At 39.8% G+C, this 23,026-nt stretch overlaps 3 protein-coding genes across 6 annotated transcripts in view; 1 reads left to right on the top strand and 2 right to left on the bottom strand.

Moving 5' to 3' along the window:
* Positions 1 to 14,950, bottom strand: part of LOC121861562 (protein salvador homolog 1-like) — a 39,235-nt gene extending 24,285 nt beyond the window's left edge. For 3 of the 4 annotated variants that reach the window (XM_042359442.1, XM_042359441.1, XM_042359444.1), the window contains exons 1-2: positions 14,878 to 14,950; positions 9,563 to 9,706 (exon numbers count right to left, since the gene is read on the bottom strand). The gene's annotated coding sequence lies outside the window, so the exon portion shown is untranslated. The remainder of the gene's footprint in view (positions 1 to 9,562; positions 9,707 to 14,877) is intronic. The other variant, XM_042359445.1, reaches the window with a different exon arrangement.
* On the bottom strand, positions 84 to 1,026 carry LOC121861568 (tigger transposable element-derived protein 1-like). Its single transcript, XM_042359451.1, has 2 exons — positions 763 to 1,026; positions 84 to 557 (listed from the first exon to the last, which is right to left on the bottom strand). Exons 1-2 carry the CDS (start codon positions 1,024 to 1,026, stop codon positions 84 to 86), a joined length of 738 nt encoding a protein of 245 aa, XP_042215385.1.
* Positions 14,951 to 15,171: 221 nt separating the features above from the next.
* LOC121861561 (lysophosphatidylcholine acyltransferase 2-like) overlaps positions 15,172 to 23,026 on the top strand; it is a 123,754-nt gene continuing 115,899 nt past the window's right edge. The window contains exon 1 of the mRNA XM_042359440.1: positions 15,172 to 15,632. Coding sequence (XP_042215374.1) covers positions 15,513 to 15,632 — 120 coding nt within the window. The 5' untranslated portion in view covers positions 15,172 to 15,512. The remainder of the gene's footprint in view (positions 15,633 to 23,026) is intronic.

Raw genomic sequence — 23,026 nt, 5'->3', positions numbered from 1 at the left:
AAAGCACCGAATCACACCCTGGTCGAGAGGCTGGAGGTGATGTTGGGTGGCAGGAACAGTACCTCGATGTCATCGTGAGCGAATTATATGCCATCTGGGTGGCCTGGTGCGTTGTCAACGACCAGCAACACCTTGAAAGGCAGGCCCAGCTTCTCTAGATAGCTCTTTACCTCGAGGATAAAACATTTGTGGAACCACTCAAGGAAAAGCATTCCTGTCACGCAGGCTTTCTTGTTTGACTGCCAGTAGACAGGGAGGAGATTCTTATTTTTTTCCTTCAGAGCACGAGGGTTGGCAGACCTATAAATCATGCCTGGCCTCATCATATGCCCTGCTGCGTTGCCACATAGTAGGACGGTGATGCAGTCCTTTGCAACCTTGAAACTGGGGTCCTGCTCCTCAGACTTGGAAATGTAGGTTCTGGTTGACATTTTCTTCCAAAACAAACCTGTTTTGTCAGCGTTGAAGACCTGCTCTGGAAGATATCCATTTTCCAGAATTCGTCTGGGAACACCCATGCAGCTGCCTCGTCCGCCGATGCCGATTCGCCAGTGATTCTAATATTTTTCAGGCTGAAATGCTTTCTGAAACTGTTGAGCCAACCTGCACTGGCTTTAAAATTTTTCACAGAGCTGGTGGATGCTTTGCCCTGAGGAACCTCAGATTTAAACTGGTCATAAAGACTCAGTGCCTTCTTCCTGAGCATGTTGCCGTCGATGGGAACACGTTTCTGTCTACCCAGATATTTAATGCCTTCTTCACCTTCACTAGAGTTACGTCTCTAGCCTGGCTAGTCACCTTAGCAATAAACGAGGCACTTTTAGACATGGTTTCACAAATTTCCTTCTCCCGAATCTTAATGGACCTCATGCTTGATTCGTTGCGTCCGTACCTCCGTGCCACAGCAGCGACCGACATCCTGCCCTTTATTAAGTCTAAAACGGCCACTTTTTCTTCCAGGGTCATCACAGAGCGTTGTATCTTTGCTGGGGGACCAGAGGCAAAGGTTGGTTTGTGTTTGGGCATTATGAACGAGTATGAGAGAGGTTTAAGCGCACTAAATTGACACACACGAGAGGCAGGTGTTACTCCAACAATACCCACGCGGCAACTGAAGACAGGGAGTTTGGATGGAGGGGGTGGAGCTTTGGCGGGCTAGCATTTAGCGCGCTCACGACCCATTTTGAAAATTTCAAGTTTGAAATTGGAAATTGTAACCTAACCCTCGGGGTAATCCGCGTATAGTTAAAAGCGCGTAAGAAAAATACGAGTAAGTTGCGAGTCTACTGTAATTAGTTAGTCAACATACACATAGTAAACCAACCTTAAAACTAAAGTTGAGGTGTTTAATATACACTTAGCTGGTATCTGAGACTGGGGAAGGAAGGCTAACGTCAGTCGTGCCCCACCCCAGCCTCTCCCCTCCCCCATCACCACTAGATCAAAGCCTTCAAAATAAGTCCTTTGGCAAGCTCAATCATATCCACACTCGTTCTCTTATCCTCAAATGAGTACTTTTTCACTTTCTTCCCAACTCGATACTCACGAGAATTTTTTGTCTTTGTTTTTACCCCATCATTTGAACCGCCTGGGCGCTCAGACAGCCTTTCACCACCACTATCATCCCCTCCAACACCCCAAGTACTTTTGAGGCCATTAATCTGCATGAGAACACAGCGCTACGTGAGTGAGTAAAAAAAAAAAAAATGTACACAAAGGCCAAAGTCACTCGAACAAACAGCAGGAATGTGGATTGAAGCGGTCAAAATGGATGTCTGAACCGCTGACTGGCACTCTGAGCTCAATAAATACTCATCAGTAGCATTAAGCGAGATTTATCTTGCACTTATTATTCTACAATTATTAGTTGTGATTGCATTTAAATTTAAATTCTCAACAAAGGTGAGGGTTTGGTCGCCAAAATGAAGGGCAGGGTACTTTGAATTTTGACAGCCAACTCTGAATTCGTCAAACAGAAAGTCGCCAAACTGGAGGGTTTACTGCATAAAGATTAATTAAATCAAATACACATTGGGTAATAAACAATTATGAATATTTTGTACATATTCTTAATAAGATAACTGAAGCTATGTTTCCTTGAATGCACACATTCCCAATCCATCTCACTTTTTTCTTTAGCATTAGTGGTTCGCTACTTCTATTGTTCCATTTATTAACATTAAATAACATTACTTAAAACATATGATTTTTTTTACATTAATTTTACTACAGCTACAACCAGGGTCTTATTTTCTTCAGTTTCTTATGTAGAACCATCGTCCCTGGTGTAAACACGAATGAAAACAATGGCGTCCCATCTCCTCTTGTGTGACCATATTATTATTCACTTATATTGTATGAAGTGCATTCATAAACAGTATTTAAAGAATATAGTTTTCATTTTTCATAAATTTTATTGTTTTGAGGGAAAAGAGGGAAAAAGCTACACAAAAGATATGAAAAGGTCAGACTTTGGAATGCATCTCATTATTATTGCTTTATTTTAATAGTAATTACTGATTCACGATAAGATAATTCACCTTACACTGCAATATTGGAGGACATATTACCGTCGCTATTCTTGAGGCTTTACTGTAGTATAATTTATTTACAATATATTGTACACACACTGTAGTGGTGTTTGCGTAAATAAATACAGTTCTGTGTCTGTCCGTGCGGGATGCGTAGTTTAGACTATCAGAATGTACAGTACTTTCTCGATTTAACGAGCTAATTCGAGCCACCCGTTCGTTAAATCAGAATTTCCGGTAAATCGAGCTCTTGGTCATTTAAGTATGCTGTACACTGGAGCACCTTAGCTTTCGTCTTTATTCAAGACATCTTCAGAGGCAACTGAATTTACAGGAATGGAATGTCAGGTCATCCTTTCTTGGGTGGGGGATTATTGGGTCTAATGACCTGAATATGTCTTGAATAAAGACAAAAACTAAAGTATTTTTTAGGGAGATTGTGATAAGTATAAATGAGCAAAGTTGTATCCCTTCAACATTATGTTACATAACATTTTAAAATATGAAGAGAGAAAGCAGAAAGGTGTGGATGGTTAGAGAGATGGAATGGAAAAAGAGTGATAAAATGCATCGTGTTGCCAAGTGCTCCTCAACAGCTAATGTTTATTTTGTCTCCAGGCAGTCACACAACAAGACCATCACTGGATGCATGTTGTCTTAATTCCTGTGTGTGTGTGTGTGTGTGTGTGTGTGTCAGGAACACACCTCAACATCACATACACACACCCCGAACACACATCCTCCAACATTTATTATTATATATTCTCGTATGATCAGCCTCTTATAGTGTATGTTTTATCAATGATAATATCAAATACTACTATAGCAAAAATTATTACAGTAACATATCTTGACTAATTAATAAACAACAAATAAACAATATTTTGTCGAGTTACAGTAAGAATGAGAGGCAGGGGTGGAGGGTGAGCGATCAGTGTCTCCCCTAAGGCCATCACTCCTCCACCACCAGGTTCTAAATACAGAACTAAACAAAGAATTTATTTGAAATCCTCTGTAATATTCAATGCCATAATATCCTGACCACTGGGGTTAGTTATTGAGATTTTTCTCTGTTACAAAGCCATAATTTTTAGTAACATATTACTGTACAGTAGGGTCGGGATATATCGTGACTTTATATAACGATTTTTTTATATCGCTGCTACCAAAATTATTGACATTTTCCTATCGTGTATATAGCAATAATCTTTTTTATTTCGCGAGAGAAATCGGGCAGGAAATATTTCAAATGTACCGCCATGGCAAACAAATGCTTTATTTGCTCACCAGAGTTGCCACCGTGGCTGCTCACTCACGCATTCATGCTCGCCCATTCAGTCTTTCTGAGTGAGTGATGAGAAAGCAGCCGACTGCTGCAGATTACGACTTCTAAGGTGAGTGTATATGGGTTTCTAGTGACGTGAAAAGTGAAGTGAATATAATGGAAAGCTTAATGGAAAAAATTTAATACTGTAACTAATATTTTTGGTTTGTTCGTTTATGATTGTTAAGTGCAGGTGGCAGTGTGTCGTCTGTTGTTCTCAGGATGGCGCGTCAGTTGCCGACTCTGCTGCAGATTACAACTTCTAAAGCGAGTGTAAATGGGTTGCTAGACGTGAAAAGTGAAGTGTAGAAAATGGAAAGCTTTAATTGAAAAGATTTAATACTGTAACTAATATTTTTGGTGTTCGTTTATGTAGGTGTGGGATCGTCAAGTGAGGGTGACAGTGTGGCGTCTACTGCCGAGGCTGGTGTTCCCAGGATGGTGCGTCAGCTGCCGAGTTTGGTGTTCCTTGATATTGAAATAGCCTGTTGTTCCGAGTCTAGTGTTCATTGGTGCTTTAGTTAATAAGAAAATGAACTCGTTAAGTCAAGTTTAGTCACTTTTTTGGGACTCCAGAACCTAACCCTATTTTCCCCATTGATTACATGTAATTATATATCGCGATTTGGTATATAGCAAACATCGTTGGACCCTATCTCGCGATATATCCCGACCCTACTGTACTCAAATGTACTAAACTAAAGGACTAAAATTTTGATCTCCTTTTGCAAAGTATGGGATGTTTATATTCCAAAATTAATCACTATCTTGCAAGGATTCCAGCAATGCAAGTTATATTCTGCTAAGTTAAGTCAGTGCCATTTTATAAGAGAAAAACTTTAAGCCTAAAACCACCTTCACCCTCTAAAACCCTTATTGCCTTCTGGCTGGGAGGGGGTGTTGATAGCCAGGCGGGGAGATTACCAAGTGGAGAGCGGAGGGGTCAGGGACTCGGGCTTATACATTAGAGGTGTCATGGTCATAATGACATGGCTAATCTGTTAAAACCTAATAATTCATATTACGCTCCATGCCTACATAAGCTGTAAACCTTTCGTGCCTCCCAGTAGAAACATTCGATCCCTAACCACTTCAGGAGATTTGAGTCCTCCTTTTCCATGTCGCATTACCGGAGAAACTCAGGTATTCCTAAATTCCGCACAGGGTGTTCCCGCATTTGAATCAGTAAGAGAACACCCTTGATTTGCGTCAACTTAAAGATGTCTGATTGCAGATGAAGCATTCAAGATCCGTTGTGACTGATGTTGAAAGCTTCAATTGTATTTACTGTTAGCGTAATTGTCAATATGAGTCAGGCTAGAATAAGCAGTGAGAATGAGGTATCATTGACGTCGGCCCTAGAGATGCCAGTAATTGTTGACCGAGGCTGAAGTCACCTCTTTTTCACATATGAACATCAGAGAATCTGATGTTTATAGTGAAATTGTTGTAAGGATGTTAATTACGAAAGTAATTAATTAACCTGCCCTTCTTTGGGATGGGCTGAGCCAAGGCATGCTTCCAAGAAGAAGGAAAAGCTTGGGTTTTGAGGCAAAGGCGAAAGAGGCGAGCAAACACAGGGGCCAGAACTTCAGATCACTTCCTCAGAATACGAGGGGGTATTCCACCCGGTCCATGGCGCCTTACTCACATCCAACCTGGATATCACACCAGCAACCCTACGAGTGGAGATTATATAGTGCATAGGTTCAGTAGGAGGAGGAGGGATAGAGTTAGAATTGTCTAATGTGGAGTTAGAGGAGAATAAGGTGCCCAAGAGATTGGCTTTATCAGGGGGAGAGTTGGCTAAACAGTTATCAGGTCGGAAGAGAGGAGGAAAAGAGGGAGTGCAGAAGTTATTACAGATGTTATTGGTTAAGGACCAGAAGGATTTACTAGAAGAAGAGTTAGTCAGGACAGTGGTCTTCTCCTTGGCCCTACGAAGAATAGCCTTACAACGATTCCTAGAAGTAATGAGTAATGAAAGAGGATTGGGTAATAGAAGGAGATACAGTAGTTTCATAACTTGATACCCTATCTCTCTCCCTGCATGCAAGAGAACAGGAGCGATCAAATCATGATTGTAAAGTGAAAGATTTGGTAGAAGATGGGGTAAATGCACTCATACCACCCTGTACAACCCTAGCAATGCTGTCAGCACTTACCGAGGCGTCCAGAGTGGAAAAGCAACATTCATCCCAAGGAAAGTCGGAGAAGAATCCTCGCAAGGATTGCCAGTTTACCCTCCGATAGTGCCATAATTGGCATTTAGAGGGGGGTGGGGGAGGTGGTCATGCCCAGTTTGATTTAATAAACATAAGATTATGATCAGAAGACCTAAAAGGGGCAGAAATTGAGTATGAATAGTGTGAGGGGTTTGAGGTAAAACAAAGATCAAGAATGTTAGTAAAGTTGATTATGTTGATCAGGAACACATGAAGGGTGCTTAATTATTTGTTTCAGATCTTTAAGTAAGGAAAAAGAGAGTTGCTCAGCTCCACCTGGGTCATCCCTTGCAGAGCCAAGCCAGTCTCTGATGTACAATGAAATCCCCTAGGTAGAGGATCTCAGTGTTGAGGTATGTGGATAGCAAGGACTCATGGCAAAAAGTGAGACACTCAGCATTCTAAATAGTTGGGAGTATAGTATAGGAAACAAAGAAAAATAGTCATAGTTGATAGAGATATTTTGAGCCAGATGACATCATAAAGAGAAGATTCAAGATCCATGAGTCGAGCCATAGGAGTAAATGTGATGCAGTAGGCGTATACACCTCCCTTAGAATGGAAAGAGGTATAAAGGTTGTAGTTGGAGACTTGAAAAGGTTTGGGTGAAGCTGCTTTGGTCAGTTGAAGTTCAGAGAGAGAAAGAGAGATCGTGTACGGGACGTGTGTGTAAATCTATCCGCCAGCCAGCCTCCCACCAGTCGAGAGGTCTGGGTGAAAAAATTGCTTTATAATTCGGCTTGTCATATAATTTCCATGTCAAATTATTTATCACATTTTTTCTATAGTGTTTAATATTTTATATTATCAATGATAAAACATACACCAGCCAGCCTCCCACCCTCTCTGCCTGCTCTAGATGTTGTGGTGTTGGGGTATTAATTAATGAATAATAATTGACCTAAGGTTAAAAATGCTTTGAAAGCATTTGAGGTAGATGTAGAGTAGATGATTAGTGGGTCTTATGTTTTTGACCTGACCTGTTGTTATGTCATCCATTTTTTGTATAAGCTCTTCTTTTGTTTGCGGTGGAGGTGGTGTGTGGATTAGTGGGTCCCATGTTATTGACCTCACATGATGTTATGTAAGGTCACTCATTGTATATAAGCTCTCTCTCAGTCCCTGTAAATTCAGTTGCCTCTGAAGCTGTCTTGAATGAAGATGAAAGTTAAGGTGCTCCAGTGTTTTCCTTTTCCTTTTTGGTTTTATCAAGTACAGTATAGTCTGCATTTACGTGGTGCCTTGCCAGAATGAAAATGCTTTAATTACGCGGTAAATTTGGTCATTTACGCGGCAAGCAGCTGGAGAAGTCCAGACCGCTGCGCCATTTTTTACCCAAGCGGTCCATTCTTGACCATACGCGGGAAGCGGCGCGGTGAGCAGTGCGCATTAGGCTGCTCTTACGCAATCGCTGGCGTCATATGATGTATCGGACTGTGATTGGGCCACGCATCCTTACCACCCACGCATTCCCTCCGCCGCTAGCTGTGATTTGTCTAATGTAACATGACGTGTCCTGCCACCAGAGGGTAGAAGTCGCTGACCTAGCAGGGCCTGTCTCAATTGTTCTCAGTCCGCATATACAGTTCTCTTTTGTGCCCGCTATTCCCCTCACAACTCACAATGGGTTCCGCGGGACCCCAACCACCAGAGAAAAACATTGAATTACCTGGACCAAGTCATGATAATGTGAAGGAAATCATCGAGTTGGAGGAGAAACTTGAGCTCATCCTTGACAACGACTCAGACAAGCATCGGTATGAAGCGTCTAATAACCATCTGACAAAAGTTATGGAGCCGTATATCCAGATCTATCTCGACAACATCAATGCTAGTCGTCAACGTAGTATTGAGGACTTCCTTGCCCGCAACCCACCACAACCACAGCCAGCCCAAGTCAGTGATAGTGATATTGACAGTGAGGATATGGACTTTGAGAGGTTTGTCTGGGAGGCCCTGCAAACCTCTGCGAGTAGTGAAAGTGATTCACCGGAGGGCAACTAATCTGCCCTCTGCCTCAGAACCAGCCGCCATCCACGTGTGCCGACTCGGCTTTTCTACTAACGTAAGTGTTCAACGTACGTATTGTGTCGGAAAAAGTGAGGTTTGGGGGTCGGCCCAGTCTCTATTTCAATTAATACCATATGCTTGTTATTTCATTTACGCGTTTCTCGTTTTACACGGTACGCCACGGGTTCAATTGACCGCGTAAAAGCAGACTATACTGTATGCTACTGGTAACGGTTTCTTAAATATTCCCTGCTAAAATGGGGGGTGCATATTATATGGTGTTTTTTATATAATTATTTGTCGTTTTTATACATTCAATGTAAAGCATAAATTTAAGCTGTTATTTACCTGTGTTGATGGTAGAGACTGTCTAGGGTAGCAAGTTCAAGTCTCTATTGCTCTTTGCTGATATATCACCACTCTTATTATGCCTTATCACATCAAGTTGCCAAGCACAAGTGGAACTCTCACTGGGGTGTTTAGGTATGATTGAGTAACTCACCAAGTCAGAAATAACGAAAAAACACGAAGTCATATACGCACATAGTAAGTGTAAACAAGAGCAAAAATGATAGGAATGAGTTAGAGGCAGTGCGCAGAGCTCTCTGGAGGCAAGAATTTACACCATGTTAGCTTTGCCAATCGTCGAATCTCTGGGGTATCAACGAAACTTGCAGGGTATTTCCCCTATGTGTAATCGTTGGTTATGTGAATCGGTGGTCAACGGGACGTCGGTTATTGGGGCTCACTTTTACTTTTTATGTATCTTTAACTGTACATGTTTCATACAAATGTATCTAAAAGTTAATTTTATGTAATGCCACAATCTGGGCTCCATACTGCTCAAAATTATGTACAGTATCTTTAGTAATCCAAACACTGCTTAGTCCCAACTGTTCAGATTTTTTAGCTTTGATTGTATGTATTATGAAATGTAAGAGATCTACAATAGTGATTACTTTTAGGAATTTTGGTGCAGTTAAGAAATCCTTACAGGGCATTAATAAATTTCCACTAAATATGTAACACATACAAGAATATACCTTGTTAAACACTTTGGTATTTTATGGATCATGTAGTACACTGCATAAACCATAACTTAAGATTATCAATGGCAGTAATGTAATTATGAAAAGCATCACTGCTGTACAATATAAGGGAAAAATTTGAACTCTGTGCTTCCAGTAACCTCAATAATACTTTTTTTTTTTAGCTTGTCCACCCATGAGTCCAGAGTTTTTATCCACCAACCATGACAAGGTTTAAGTCCTGTACAAGACAACTGGAATGAGGAAAATCTTGGAAATTAAGGGAGGAATTAGAATACTGTACCCGTAATAATCAACCTGTAACTACCAAGTTCCATGAAATAAAATAAAAGGAAGCTTAACTAAATAAACCCCAGTTTGTACAGATTGAATTACTGTATTATTATTATTTATGTTTTTGCTGCATTACAGAGAACACCTCACCTGATACTGTACATTGAAGTTGACTTAGTATTCCATGACTAGCTATGTTTTGTTCTGTTTTCTACAGATCTTGTAATTCTTAGTATTCCTTGAATGTTGCCAACCTAATTTCTTATAGTGTGGCAACATTTACGCAGGACCAGCCTGTGAATAAATAGCATTGTTAATAATCTAACAGCAATTATTAGTTTCCTGTGGAAATTTAACATTAAAAAAAACTAACCTAACCATATCTAACCTGAAAATTAGTTTTGACAATCTAAAGAAAAGAAATTCATCGAAAAAGGAACCATTCACATAGTGCGGCGGTAGAAATGGTCAGAAAAAGTAGCTTTCAGGAGGGGGTCAATGAATTTCAAACTGATTCTGTTGTCTCGCTAGGGTTGGTAGGTATGATTGCGAGACATTTCTTTCCTATTATCATAGGCCTAATTTAGTTACAGTATTTCATTTGAAACAGAAAATTAGTTCATTGTTATATGACTGGTGAATAACAGTATATGCCTCATGAGCCTTTATCAAAAACCTTCGTTCGTGGTGTAAATCGGTTTTGCACAAGAATTGTACTGATTTTTTCACCAAGGGTACCAGCTACTGCTATAATGTCATATACCTGTACAGTAGTACCACAAACAGGTATCCCTGATTTAGGAAATTCTCGTTAACGTTTGTTAGGTTTTAACATCCTCTCACGATTTACATTAAGCTAATTCCACGTTAACAATAGCTATCAGGAGGCTAAACTTGCTGATGCAGATTATAAACACTGGGTTATTGCATCTCTCCTTCCACTTGTTAAAGCCAGAAAGCAGAAACTGCTTTTCCATCCTCAGCGCAGTTCACCTGACGGCCACCCTGCATATCTCGTTTCCACGGTTTGTTCCAATGTGATCGCAACTGCTCTTGGTTGTGTAATCAACATTATTGCAATTAATCATAGTATAACCTTGTGATTGCTGTGATATTTGCCATTATTGGTGAGAGGAAAACACCATTGTTCCAATTTTGCTCTGTTTTGGTGAATATGAAGTGATTAATGACTTGGAAAATGACTAGCAAGCGTCCTGCTTAGTCTCCAGCCTCTGGGAAAGCCAAGGCTCCAAGGAAGACTCTCTGTCTTTAGATGCTGTTAAGCATCAGGCTTGTTATTATTAATGTGGTGAGTGTTGTTTAATTTTCTATTTATTTAATTAGAATAGGTTAGCTTTTACTGTGATACATGTTAATGTCGGACAGGCCAGAAACATATCCCATTGAAACCCACGTTAAAAGGCTCCCAATTTCGTGGCAGGACATTTGGCCGACGGACGTTTCACAGACGAACATTTGACAGAACTAACAATAGACCGAACGGACAAATGGCTGAACGGACATTTGGCTGAATGGACATATGGCCTTTTTAATTTTTTTTGTTATTTTCCTTTCTTCTTTGCAATGTATTTTTGTACATTTACTAAAGGATAAAAGATATTAATTGTAATGTAATTGCTTTATAAAAATTGCTTCAGTCTTGTGTTTAATATCCGGTAGTCGTCGGAAATAATCAGCATTATTCAGAAACAATCAGCATTATTTTCCCCAATTTCAATTTAATTAGTGAATTACAAGGACTGAGAGAGGTTTATGTACACAGGGTGACCTTACAAAACATGAGGTCAGGTCAGAAACATGACATCCACTAATCCACACACCAACACCACCACAAACACAATAGAAAAGGCGACATAAGTAGTCATGTTAAGTCAGGTCAAGTTTGTGAAAGAATGCGTGTTCAAACTTTTTAGCCACGCCCCAAACCAACCAAACGTTAGCCCTGCTTGCCTGGACTCTGATGCAGTCGCTCTTCATTAATTTCATAAGATATAAAAGCAAATATGGGTTAATATTCCTCTATATTCCAATAGCAATTTAGGATTTTTTACCATTACCACCAGGATTCTTTTAGGTATTATTTTAGTTTCGGTCATCTGGTTATGTTAGGTTAGAATAGGTTAGATCCATACTAAGTTTTTTCTGATGGCTTTCTATGTGTTTTGATCGATTTGGACCTTAATATGTCGGAAATGACTATTTTTTGTGATTTTCCCCCACCTAAACCCCGTTTGGATATCTAAATACAGTGATATCTCAGTTAGCCGGAACAATTGGTGCAGAGCACTTTCAGGAATGAGATTTCCGGGTAACAAGACGACTCTCTCAAAGCCGGATAAAATCCCCCATCCCTGTAATTTTCTGGGTAACGGAAAAATGTTCTCAGAAGTTCCAGAAATTGCCCAATACATCATCTCTCAAAACTGGAAAAACATCCCCCATCCCCGGACTAATCCAGAAATTTCCAGGTACAGTACGGCCAGATAATTCGCACATTTTAATTTTGAGGTCCTCTATTATTCGCTGATGACACCCTCTATGTATCCAGGAATGTCTGTGGGTAATTTTACAGTTGCCGTCATTTTCGTTACCGGGACAGGGAGCCATTTGTTCTAGAGACAGTAATTTCTTTTACCTGTATTGTGTATATGTGTATATATATATATATATATATATATATATATATATATATATATATATATATATATATATATATATATATATATATATATATATATATATATATATATATATATATATATATATATAAATTTCATGTGTGTGTGTGTGTGTGTAGACATGCACACACAAAATGCAATCAAGTAAATAATAATGGGAAAATCCTCACAAATAATCAGAAACAAATTTAGTATTAAAAATGTTGAGTCTACCCTCAAGTCTACTCAGTGATTTGTTATTAATAAAGCATGGAGTAGACTTGAGGGCAGACTCAACATTTTAATACTACATTTGTTTCTGATTATTTGTGAGAGGATTTTCCCATTATTATTTATCTGTGTTTTGTGCGTGTGTGTCTACACACATATATACAGTATATCGTACTGTACAATGCAGTACAGGTAAAAGAAATAATTGTCCTAGAGCAAACACATAAAGGGATTATACATTTCTTTGTACACAAGTAAATATGTACCCCCACCGGTCAGCAAATGTTATTTGTGGATTTGGCAATTCGTGGCCATTATGAGAACCTAACCCCCCGAATTTAAAGGACCTACTGTACTGGAAAAATTTTCTCGGAATTTCTGGAAACTGCTTCTGATTTTCGTCTCTCAAACCCGGAATTTCCAGAAAATGTGCCCCTCGGAAAATCGTTCCCAAAGCCGGAATTCTCCGGAAAATTCCGGCCTTGAGAACGATTTTCCAAGAAAATTTCAATTCCGGCTTTCGGAGAGATCCGGGTTGAAAAATTTTGGCTAACGGAGATATTACTGGACTGTGATGACTGAAACTGAAACTTTACCTTCGTTTTTAGTTAGAAATCTATTTTCTTCTATAGCGTTTCCGGTGCAAATTAATATTTTTTTCATTTTAACTGATAAAATTGCACACAATATTAGTTGTTGAAAGTGGACAGGGCTTCGAAGTAGAGGGAAAATGTAGAGTAAAATACTAACACGAAACAAACCTTTAAAAATCTTATCAAACCCATACAAATGTTAAAACTATAAAGCTCTTACCTTATTCTTGTTTTTGGTGCTTAATGTGTTGGTGTAGTTTTCGATGTTCAGATGAGGAGGGGATACATGGATTCGAAAGCAATGTTTAACCTTTTCAAAGGTTAGGTTAGGTTTTTCAAAGGTTTGTTTAGTGTTAGTATTTTACCCCACATTTTCACTCTACTTCAAAGCCCTGTCCACTTTGAACAACTAATATTGTGGGTAATTTTATCGATTAAAATACTCGAAAAATATAAATTTGCGCCGGAAACGCTATAGAAGAAAATTTATTCCCAACTAAAAAAGAATCCTAGTGATAATGGTAAAAAAAATTGGGTAATTATTGAAGACTACACCACCACTGATTTTTCATAGAAAACATTTAAAAACACTGCAGTTTCACTGTGTTTTATAGTGGACACTGTGGTAGTTATGGAAAATGTGTTAAAAGTGTTTATTTAAAAGTTCAACTTAACCTAACCAGTTAATATTGACGAGTGACCTGCAGACGAGGTGTGTGTTTTACTGTTTATTTTCTTATTTTATTTTCATCAGTGAGTTCTGATAAGTAAGTTGGCTTGAAAATGACAAGATTAAACCCAGTATTATACTTTTATTTATAAACATCTTTCTAAGAAAGTACTTTTGTGAAATTGAAACGGGTTTGTGTGCAAAGTCTATTGTACAGTATATGACGTATTTCAAAACACTCTGCCGTGCAGGCAGGATCAGAGCCGATGCTCTCATGTCCACAAAAAACGTAAAATTACACCATATCATAGCGAGTTCTTTCTGTTTAATATACAGGGGGGTCCGATAGGGAAGTTAGGTAGGTTTGTTTGGTTAGGTTGGTGAGGTCTGTTTTTCATACCCACTAAGGTTAGGTTAGGTTTAATTTAGAAATAACCACTTTTTAACACATTTACACAAACTACAACAATGTCCACTATAAAAAAGTGAAATTGCGGCATTTTTAAGATCGTTTTCTATGGAAAGTAGGCCGTGGGTTAGTCGTCAATAATTACCACCTAACCATAAAATAAACTAAATTAACCTAACCAAACAAAAGAAAAAACGAATATGTCAGAACTCACTGATGAAAATTTAGTATGAATATAAACAAAAAAATAATACGTAGGCGGTGTAGTCGTGGATATTAGCCAAAATACATCTTGGGATAAAAATGTATATTAACCCAATTATGTTCTATGGTGAAATATCGTACAGTATGTAGTTAAGGCGTGCAATTGAGCCAGATTATATCCCAAACATCATCAAATATTACCAACAGCAATTACCATCTATGGTGAAATGTCAAGTTGGTGGTTTAGGTATACAAGGATATTTACATGTTGAGTTCGTCAGTTTATTCAGTATAATCAGTAGGAAGAAGTTTTTAACTACCGTTAGCTTTCTCATGAATAATCCTAATACTGTATTAACCTGTTTCCATTCAACAATTTGATAACAAAAAACTCCAGTAATCATTGGCAATATCTTTGTGCATTAATAACACACTTACCAAACACTACAGTAAAATACATACACCCTCCTTTATATATTATTACACACTACATTTACAAACAGCAAAAGGTCAAAGACTTCTTACATGAAGTTAAGAAGACAATAGTTACCATAGTTTGACACCAACATATAATTCATTTTACTGCAAGGCCATATTGCATGACTGGGACATGTAATCTCGTGATTATCATTAAAGTACCTAGGATCATAATCTCACTTCACAACAGCTGGACATATTACCTCCAGGAGAGAGATCTCAGCCGGGCCTGACAGTGCCACCAACCCACCACTGTTAAGGTTTACCTTTACCGAGTACCGCCAACTTGGTTCTTATCTCATTATATATAAATTATTATCAATATGAAAAATTTAAACAATGACTTATTTATTGTAATTATTTCATATTTAAAATTACCAAAATAATACAATAGAGGAGAGAAATAAGGATAATGCGTAAGAAGTGCGCAGACGCCCCGCGCAGAGCCTGAGGTAACCAGAAACAAAATCCCAAACTACTTCAGTTGTCATTGATGGCCAGGCTGAGGGGGTGTTCCTTGTTAGCGTGTGTTGCGGCCAGATAGTATTTCTCCCGGAAAGTTTATTGAACAGAAAAGTTACTGTTACCTTAACCGTTTGTATATGACAAAGGTCATACCTTATGGAGGACTGTTACTTGCATCCAAGAGGGAATATATTAAAGGACACAGGATATTACTTAGCCTTAGGATTTTGTTGTGATTTTAAGAAGTCTTTTTGGATGAAGACAGTCCATACTTAGGCGTTTACCTGCGTCATTGGAAAAAATCCTTCATGACAGTACGTGAGTGGTGCGACAGAGCCGTTTCGTGTGGTCCCTGGTGTTGGAGCGTGGCTAGATGTGTAACATGAGCGAGAAGGAGGGAGAGGAGCGGGCGCCGCTCATTGAGGAGACGTCGCAGCTGCTCAACCCGTTCGTTCATCGACTCGAACTGAACACCGCCTATGACAAGTTCAAGGTCAGGTCAAAATCTTAAGTGTAACATCCATTCCCTCAGTATATACACTGTAAATACACAATTGGTTTAGTGTCTTGAATTTTGAACACTAGAGGTGTCAAATGCATTGCAGACCCATGTGATACCTCGTTGCTCTCTAAGCAATAAGTGTTGAGTAACAATCCACCTAAAACATTTACCTTAATTAAGTTTACCTAATATTCTTAACCATAGGCCACTAGTGTCATAAGATGATAAGAATGGAGGAAACTGCAGCTGGCCTATTGGCTAATACTGGGCAGTCTCACCATGTACACAAAACAAAATACCCTATACATTCATATCTTTGATTCACACACACCATTAACCTAATCTATATACAGTAGGTTAGGTTAATGGACAATACAGTGTAAATATCCCAGTAGACCAACTCGGTAGACCGTATACTATAGTAGCATCCAATTATTATAATATACAGTACAGTACATAATTATTACACGTACTATCATGAACACGGACACCTGTGCACACACCCTTACACTAACTACCTAGCCGTGGATGAGTGCTTAAGCCCCGGCACTACATACGTAATTGTAATTTATTGAATTAGTGGATGACCTTTTCTTCGGAGTTTAGTTATCCATTGCAGTCAAACACATCTCAGACCATCCTGCTAAAGATAGATGCGCTTGAGTAATAAAGCTGGATCATTACATAATGCCTACACGATATAATACTTGAGAATTAATTTCCAGAATGAATGTAAATGCTCAATATCAGACAATGAGTTTATAAATTGATCAAATGGTCGCCAGTCTTGTTAAGCCCCAACCCAGCCATTGAGATTGAGCCCCCGAGGGTTAAGTTGTAATCTTATTCCTAATGGGCGCAATCCTAATGATGATGTTAGATTAGGGGCCATTTGACAAGCATTAACACCGATCATCTCCATCCGATCTCTTCCTATACACAGTGAACGTAAGGGTAATGGGGGATACTACCATGATGCTGCACTGTTTTCATCCCCTTTCTGCTTTCGGTCCGTTTCGACTTGGAAGATTGCCAATAACCAGTTCAGCTCGTATCATCTCTACTGGCTGCTCACAGATAACTCGAGAAATCATTGGCCCGTATAATGTTCAGAGAAAAAACGTTATAGATTTTAGTTATGTACGCATACGTGTAAACCATAATGGCATGTGATTTTATTGCTGTCGTAAAATACAAATATTTTGGTCATAAGGTCTTGTTTCCAAGGAAAGTGATAAAATGTAAATTTGAATCTTTTTTTTTAGATAGCCTTGTTAGAGGGCAGAGACCCAAATTACTGCATTGTACATCCATTTTTAACCAACTGTAGAAATGTGATTGATTCTGATTTAAGAACAAATGCACCTCCAGCCGATCAGTGGCGAAGAGAATAAAAGTAAAAAGTAAATTAAGCGAAGCCTTGTTGGAGCTTAAGATTTTAAGGTAACATTTTTATGCTTGGGTCTTTTCAAAAATTACGGTAATGTGGTCTTTAAATTGTTATATTTTAATGTCAAGGAGCGGTTGAGTCGTAGGTTGCAGTTATTGTTTATGTACATACAGTGCGTGGCTTCCCGTCTGGACTTGAAGGTAAAGCTCTCGCAGTAACTTTTATTAACTATTTTCACCACTTTTACTCACCGGTGTAATGGTCTGAGAGCTCTCCCGTGCTAATAATGAGCATGCGCGAAAAAAGGTCAATATTTGGCCGGTCAGAGCTCCATTCATTACTTGCTTCACGTGGAGACGCATATTCTGATCATGGTTATAATTATGTAATACGTATTTATTTCTGTAAATAATTTTTGTGATCCAGACGCAATTGGATTGGGAAAACAGCTGTCTCCACTGTAGTCCGCCGCATGGTTTGGCTAAGGGGTGCGCTCAGGCTCGATGAGCTCATCGTCAAATGGGTGAGCCAAGAGCTCCCAGAGCCCTAGACTGCTTGTACAGCAGTCTGGGAGATCCCCATCGTCTTTGCGCATGCACATTGCAAAGGGATCACTAAGACTGGGGAGATCTCAAAACGTGACACGTATATCTGCTAGAATCCATGACAGTTGTGTGAGATACGCCCTTTACCACTATACCACCGATCCTCTATGTACTCGGGTTGATGATGTGCCGAACGGAGATAGCAAGGGTGGCTTGTTTTTCAGTGGGATGATCGTGGGTTTTTATAATTGAATAAAAATAATTTTTGAAATACAAGGTCATTGGGTAAAACTACAACAGGGGCATCGCTAAGGTAGCTTGTTTGGGGATACTGTTTGTAGACAATTTACTTGTACGTACTGTTGCGGAAAACCATAGATTCTTGGCAAAATCTGGCATCGACTTGAGACTCGCGGGATTAAATATGAATAAGAACCTGAAGAAACACTTAAGACAAAGAAAATATGAGAAAACAGACGTTAAAATCCCATTTTCTTATATCTGTTATTTGCAGCTCCTCAACTAGAAGCAAGATACTGTAATAGTATTACCAATTTACCATTAATGCCGAAGAAAATTTGTTTTTACCTGTATTGTACTTATATTTCACGGATACCGCTGTCAGAACTGGGAAAAATTACTCGGGAAACGCCTTCGGCGAGATAACATATCACTGTTTGATTTTAGCGGGAACGAGCCACTGAATAGACATTATTCAGTGTTGATTTTTGTCAATTCGCTAGAGTACCTGGAGTGGAATTCACGAACTACTTCCTGATACCGCCTTTAGAGCGATTATGGGTAACGAGACCATTCCCCTCTTAGTATTTCAAATAATAAGTCATATGTAGGTAATCATACATAAATGTCTGATTGTCATATTTCCATGATATCACAACGATAAACAATACAATGGACACAGTAAGTTGAACTTACGTGTTAAGAGTCTCAAATAAATAGGTTAGGTGTTCACCCTATTACGGTAAGAGCTAGTTTATTTTTTTAGATTGCCCCCGAGGGGGCTAGTTTATTGGGCACCCCCTTACATCCTGTGCAAGGTGAAACGCAGAAGCAGCGTTTACAGCGCCCATCTGGGAAGCATACATAATTCATGCTTGCCTTTATGACTCATGCATTAAGGGTGTAAAAGCCTGAAGGGTCATGGGTTTTGTCCGCAAGTTACATAAAGTGACAGAATGATGAGTGTGTGGGGGGTAAGTTCCCGGTACAATTTATCTGTTTATGGCAAAGCCTGTCTCCAGGAGGAGGGATATCTGGTCAGGGAGAGAAGAGCTGTTGGTAACGGCTGGGGACCTGTAGGAGGAGGTCATAGGGCAAGTGAGGATGTAGTGAGAGTTGGGTTGACCACAAAGTTTACAAACAGTGCGGTCAGGCTCAGGGTTGCCAATGTACTAGGCGTGGCGAAATACAGTGGGGGTGGAGGTGATATGGTGTGGTGGGACAGGTACATTAGCGGTGGAGGAAGGCACATAGGTAGTGGCAATATTGAGGGACATGCCTTTTAATGTGATTGTGATGGTGTGTGCGTCGACATGCCGGTGGGGTACGGGTAGCCAGGGGTGGTGTCCTCAGGTCCAATAGGTAGCCCTGGTGGAGACAGCACAGACACAGTAGCGGGCGCGGCTTGTGGTGGGTGGAGGACAGGTTGAGGCACCACGTGTCGTGAAGATGAGGCAGGACTTCGCTCGGGGGCAGCAGGACACACCAGGGCAGGCCCGGTAGGAACTACACCAGTAGTGAAGGCCGCCGGCGGTGGAGTAGGCCGTGAGCAGGGGGCTCACAGGGGAACAACTAGCTTTTGTCAAACCAGAAGAGAGGAGTGACTGGGTGGCAACAGAGGGCAAGAATAGGTCGGAGATGGTGGTACAGAGTGTAGCGAAGAGTTTTTCAATACAGTTGGTAAATTCTTGGAAGAGGGATATGATCTGTGTCATGTCACTGGAGGGGAGTGGTGGGGGGGGAGCACAAGGCCTGAGGAGAGGAGACCCAGAGTGTTGAAGCCACTCGTCTCATGCCTGGGCTAACACGTGTCGCAGCGTCAGGCCTTTTATAATACAAACAAGTCCTTCCTTACCACTATACAACACCATCAGTATTTCTTGTCTCTGTAACTTCACTACTAATACTGTACATAAGGTCAGGCACGCCCACTAAACATGTCATGACTCTCAACTTAACATAATGTTTGTTCAAGGGTTATCCTTCTAGAGTTATCCTACTTGAGTTATCCTACGAGAGTTATCCTAATCATTACTGTTTGTGTTAACACTTCTTTTCCGAAATGAAGTCCGTCTTTCATGGCACTTCCGACACAGGATCCGTAACATTCAGGTAACAAATACTGTACAGTATTATAATACCTGATATTCCCATCTTATTAATTGTGCCCCTGTTTTAAAGTGCAGTACTTGTATTAAGTTGCCTCTAGGTTATAGTTTTTATTTTACTTATTTTAGCTATTTTTTAACACATTTTGTTCATTGCTTTGGTGTTATCCATGTCGCCAACAAAACTTAAAATCTTCGTTTACCCTTCAACGTACTTTTCGGTAATATTTTCATTATCCACCTCCTATCCTTCCTGTTTATATACGCTAGTCTTGTATTATCGGATTTTAGAGATGAATTTGCTTCCTTTGGTTCCTGCTGTTGCAATCTTTCGAAGCGTAAAATTAGAATGCAAACATTTAGTGAAAAAAAAGTAATGATTTATTGTAATGATATTCATCGGGATGTAAATAAACCTAGTGACTTTAAGCTCCCTCATGGCTCTCAAAGTGAAATCGGGGTACACACATTCCACGAACAGTGTTACCAAGTAGAACTCTGGAAATACAAGGTATTTTGGTGTTGTTTTCCGGCCCTGAACTTGACAAAAATATATATATTTTCTGTTGTACTATGGTTAATAATAACCTAGGCATGTCACTGCATCCATGCAATTCGTAAACATAAGATAATTATCTGAAAACTTGTACTTTCTGTCAGTTGGTAGCATTGCGTGGTGGGTGCATCGACATGGTGCACTGCGTCGGGGTTGCCTTGCGTGAATGCTTGACGACGGGCTTACACCATTACTGGGTAGGTCATGGAAAGGGCTTATTGGCGTCAGGTTTCCGTTCGCTGGGTAGGATGAGCAACTCTTCCAGATGCCAGTCCACTTGCCTCCCCTATCTTCTCTCTCTGTTTTTCCCCGTTGTCTTTTCGTTTTTGCATTGAATTATTCCTCTTATATATATATATATATATATATATATATATATATATATATATATATATATATATATATATATATATATATATATATATATATATAATAATCTTAAATGGTACTGAGTAGGCTCTGAATCATGCCTTTCGTTGAATAAAAAGTGTAGAATTGTCAATGTGTTTCTTTGTTACAAACTATTAATTACAGTTACTGCTGAACATGGCAACCTAAGTTTCCGATTTCCATTACTCATTCCCGAACACTGCTGGTCATTTATCCACTGTTTACACCCAATACTGTGTACAGTAGCTAAGCCACCCCCTAGTCCAGGCTAGTGGATTCTGAAACTTATTCATTCCTCTTCTAACACTTAGTCACATTCAGAATTTGAAGTAGCAGCTGGTGCCGGTAGCTTACACAACAAGGACCACTTTTGTCGCAACTTTGTAAGGTTGGAGTTTCTATTCCTCTACTTGGAAATCTCGTAAGTGCTCTTGTGCAGGTCGTATGAGACGTTCGTGGTTACACACGTCAAAAATATCAGTCAGATGTCTAGTCTTAATCACGAGTCTTGTTATATATTCCAGTCTTATACAGTACTGGTACGTCATAAACATAAATTACCCCACATTGAAAACGCCGCTTCTCGTTTGATTAGCGAAGTTATGCAACGTTGGGTCTGGTTAGTAATTGGATGCGTGACCGCCTAGGAACCCCAGATGCTGTTGATACTGGAAATGAACATCTCATAGCTTTGTCTGCTTTCCTTAATCAAGTAGACTAATATAAATTATTATTACTTGGTGTTTTCATAATTTAACTGGGTGATGTACTTCCACCTTCATGCATCATAGTCTTGTATTATCGTACTGAAAGAAAATTAACTAATTCATGACAAATCAGATTTATAGTTTGAAAAGGTTTAATAATCTCGCAAGCTAGGTTTCCTAAGCATACGGTAATGACTCTTGACCTTTGAAAGTATTGAGTCATTACTTCACAGTTCCTGGTTCGAGATTGTTGGGTCATACTTTGACTTTCTCATTATACTAAAAAAAAATTCTTCGATCTCTCATACCTCTTCATTTTATTTTGTCCATTGTAAAAATTTAATTTCAGTTTGGTCTTTCGTGGGTAGTATCTTTGAGCCATTTTTTTTTGTGTGTATGCATACAAAGAGGCCCCTTTTTTACGGGGAATAGCCCACCCGGGCACAGGTCATCGACCCACAACGGGGCCTGGGGGGCAAAAAGATAAGTCAAAAGAAATTAAAAATAGAAGAAAAACGACCATATTAATCTACACCACAAAGATGCCGGAAAACCAGCTTTTTGAAGTGAGACATATTGTAAGAGTATGGAAACACAGAAGAAGACAGAGCATTCCACAGTTTGGCTGTGTGAGGAAAGAAGGATGTACTATGACGGGTTAGTCTAGTCTAGTGTGACCGACATCCACACAGAAACGGTGGGCACCGTGGGCAAGACAAATGTTACGAGCTCACTGCCTTGCCTGCAGTACACAGGATGCCAAATGCACTGAACATTGCCAGTTAAAATACTTGAAAAAGAGAGTGAAGCAACATTGCGGCAAAGAGAAAGTAAAGAGAGATTATCAACTAGAGGGGGTGCATGAGCAAGGGACCTTTCACACTATGTGGTGTCTCGCCGCATCTAGTAGCGGTGTGGTGCCGGACATGGCAGTCGACTGATAGTTCCTATATACCTCTTTCACACTATGCGGTTGCGGCGAATTCGCCGGCCCGATGCTGGATTGCATGTGTGGCGACCCACTAAACTTGTCCGGTACCGCGCCCGTACGCTGCAAACTGTAGACAAAGAGTCCAAAGTTGGGTCGCTGTACGCGGCGGCCGGACGAATGTGCGGCAGAAAACCGTGGTCTCTCCGATGCGGCGAAGAACCGCATTGTGTGAAAGAGGCCTTAATATGACGAAATGCCTTTGATTCCACCCTATCTAACAGTTGGACATAAGAAGAACCACCCCAGATATGAGAGCAGCATTCCAAGTTAGGACGAATGAATCCCTTATAAACTTGAAGAAACTGCTCAGGAATGAAGTATCTACGGCAGCTGTACTGTACAGCATTCCCAGCTTTCGGGAGGCAGCTTTGACAATGTTGTGGATGTGTGGCTTCCATGATATATTAGAGGAAACGGCGAGGCCTAGCATATCTGTTTTAGAATTTGGAAAAATGACT

The sequence above is a fragment of the Homarus americanus genome, unplaced genomic scaffold (assembly GCF_018991925.1).
Source record: "Homarus americanus isolate GMGI-L3 unplaced genomic scaffold, GMGI_Hamer_2.0 scaffold24260, whole genome shotgun sequence".
Classification (NCBI taxonomy): Eukaryota; Metazoa; Arthropoda; class Malacostraca; order Decapoda; family Nephropidae; genus Homarus; species Homarus americanus.
Note: the sequence above shows the minus strand (reverse complement) of the source record. Positions and strands in the feature narration are given on the sequence as shown.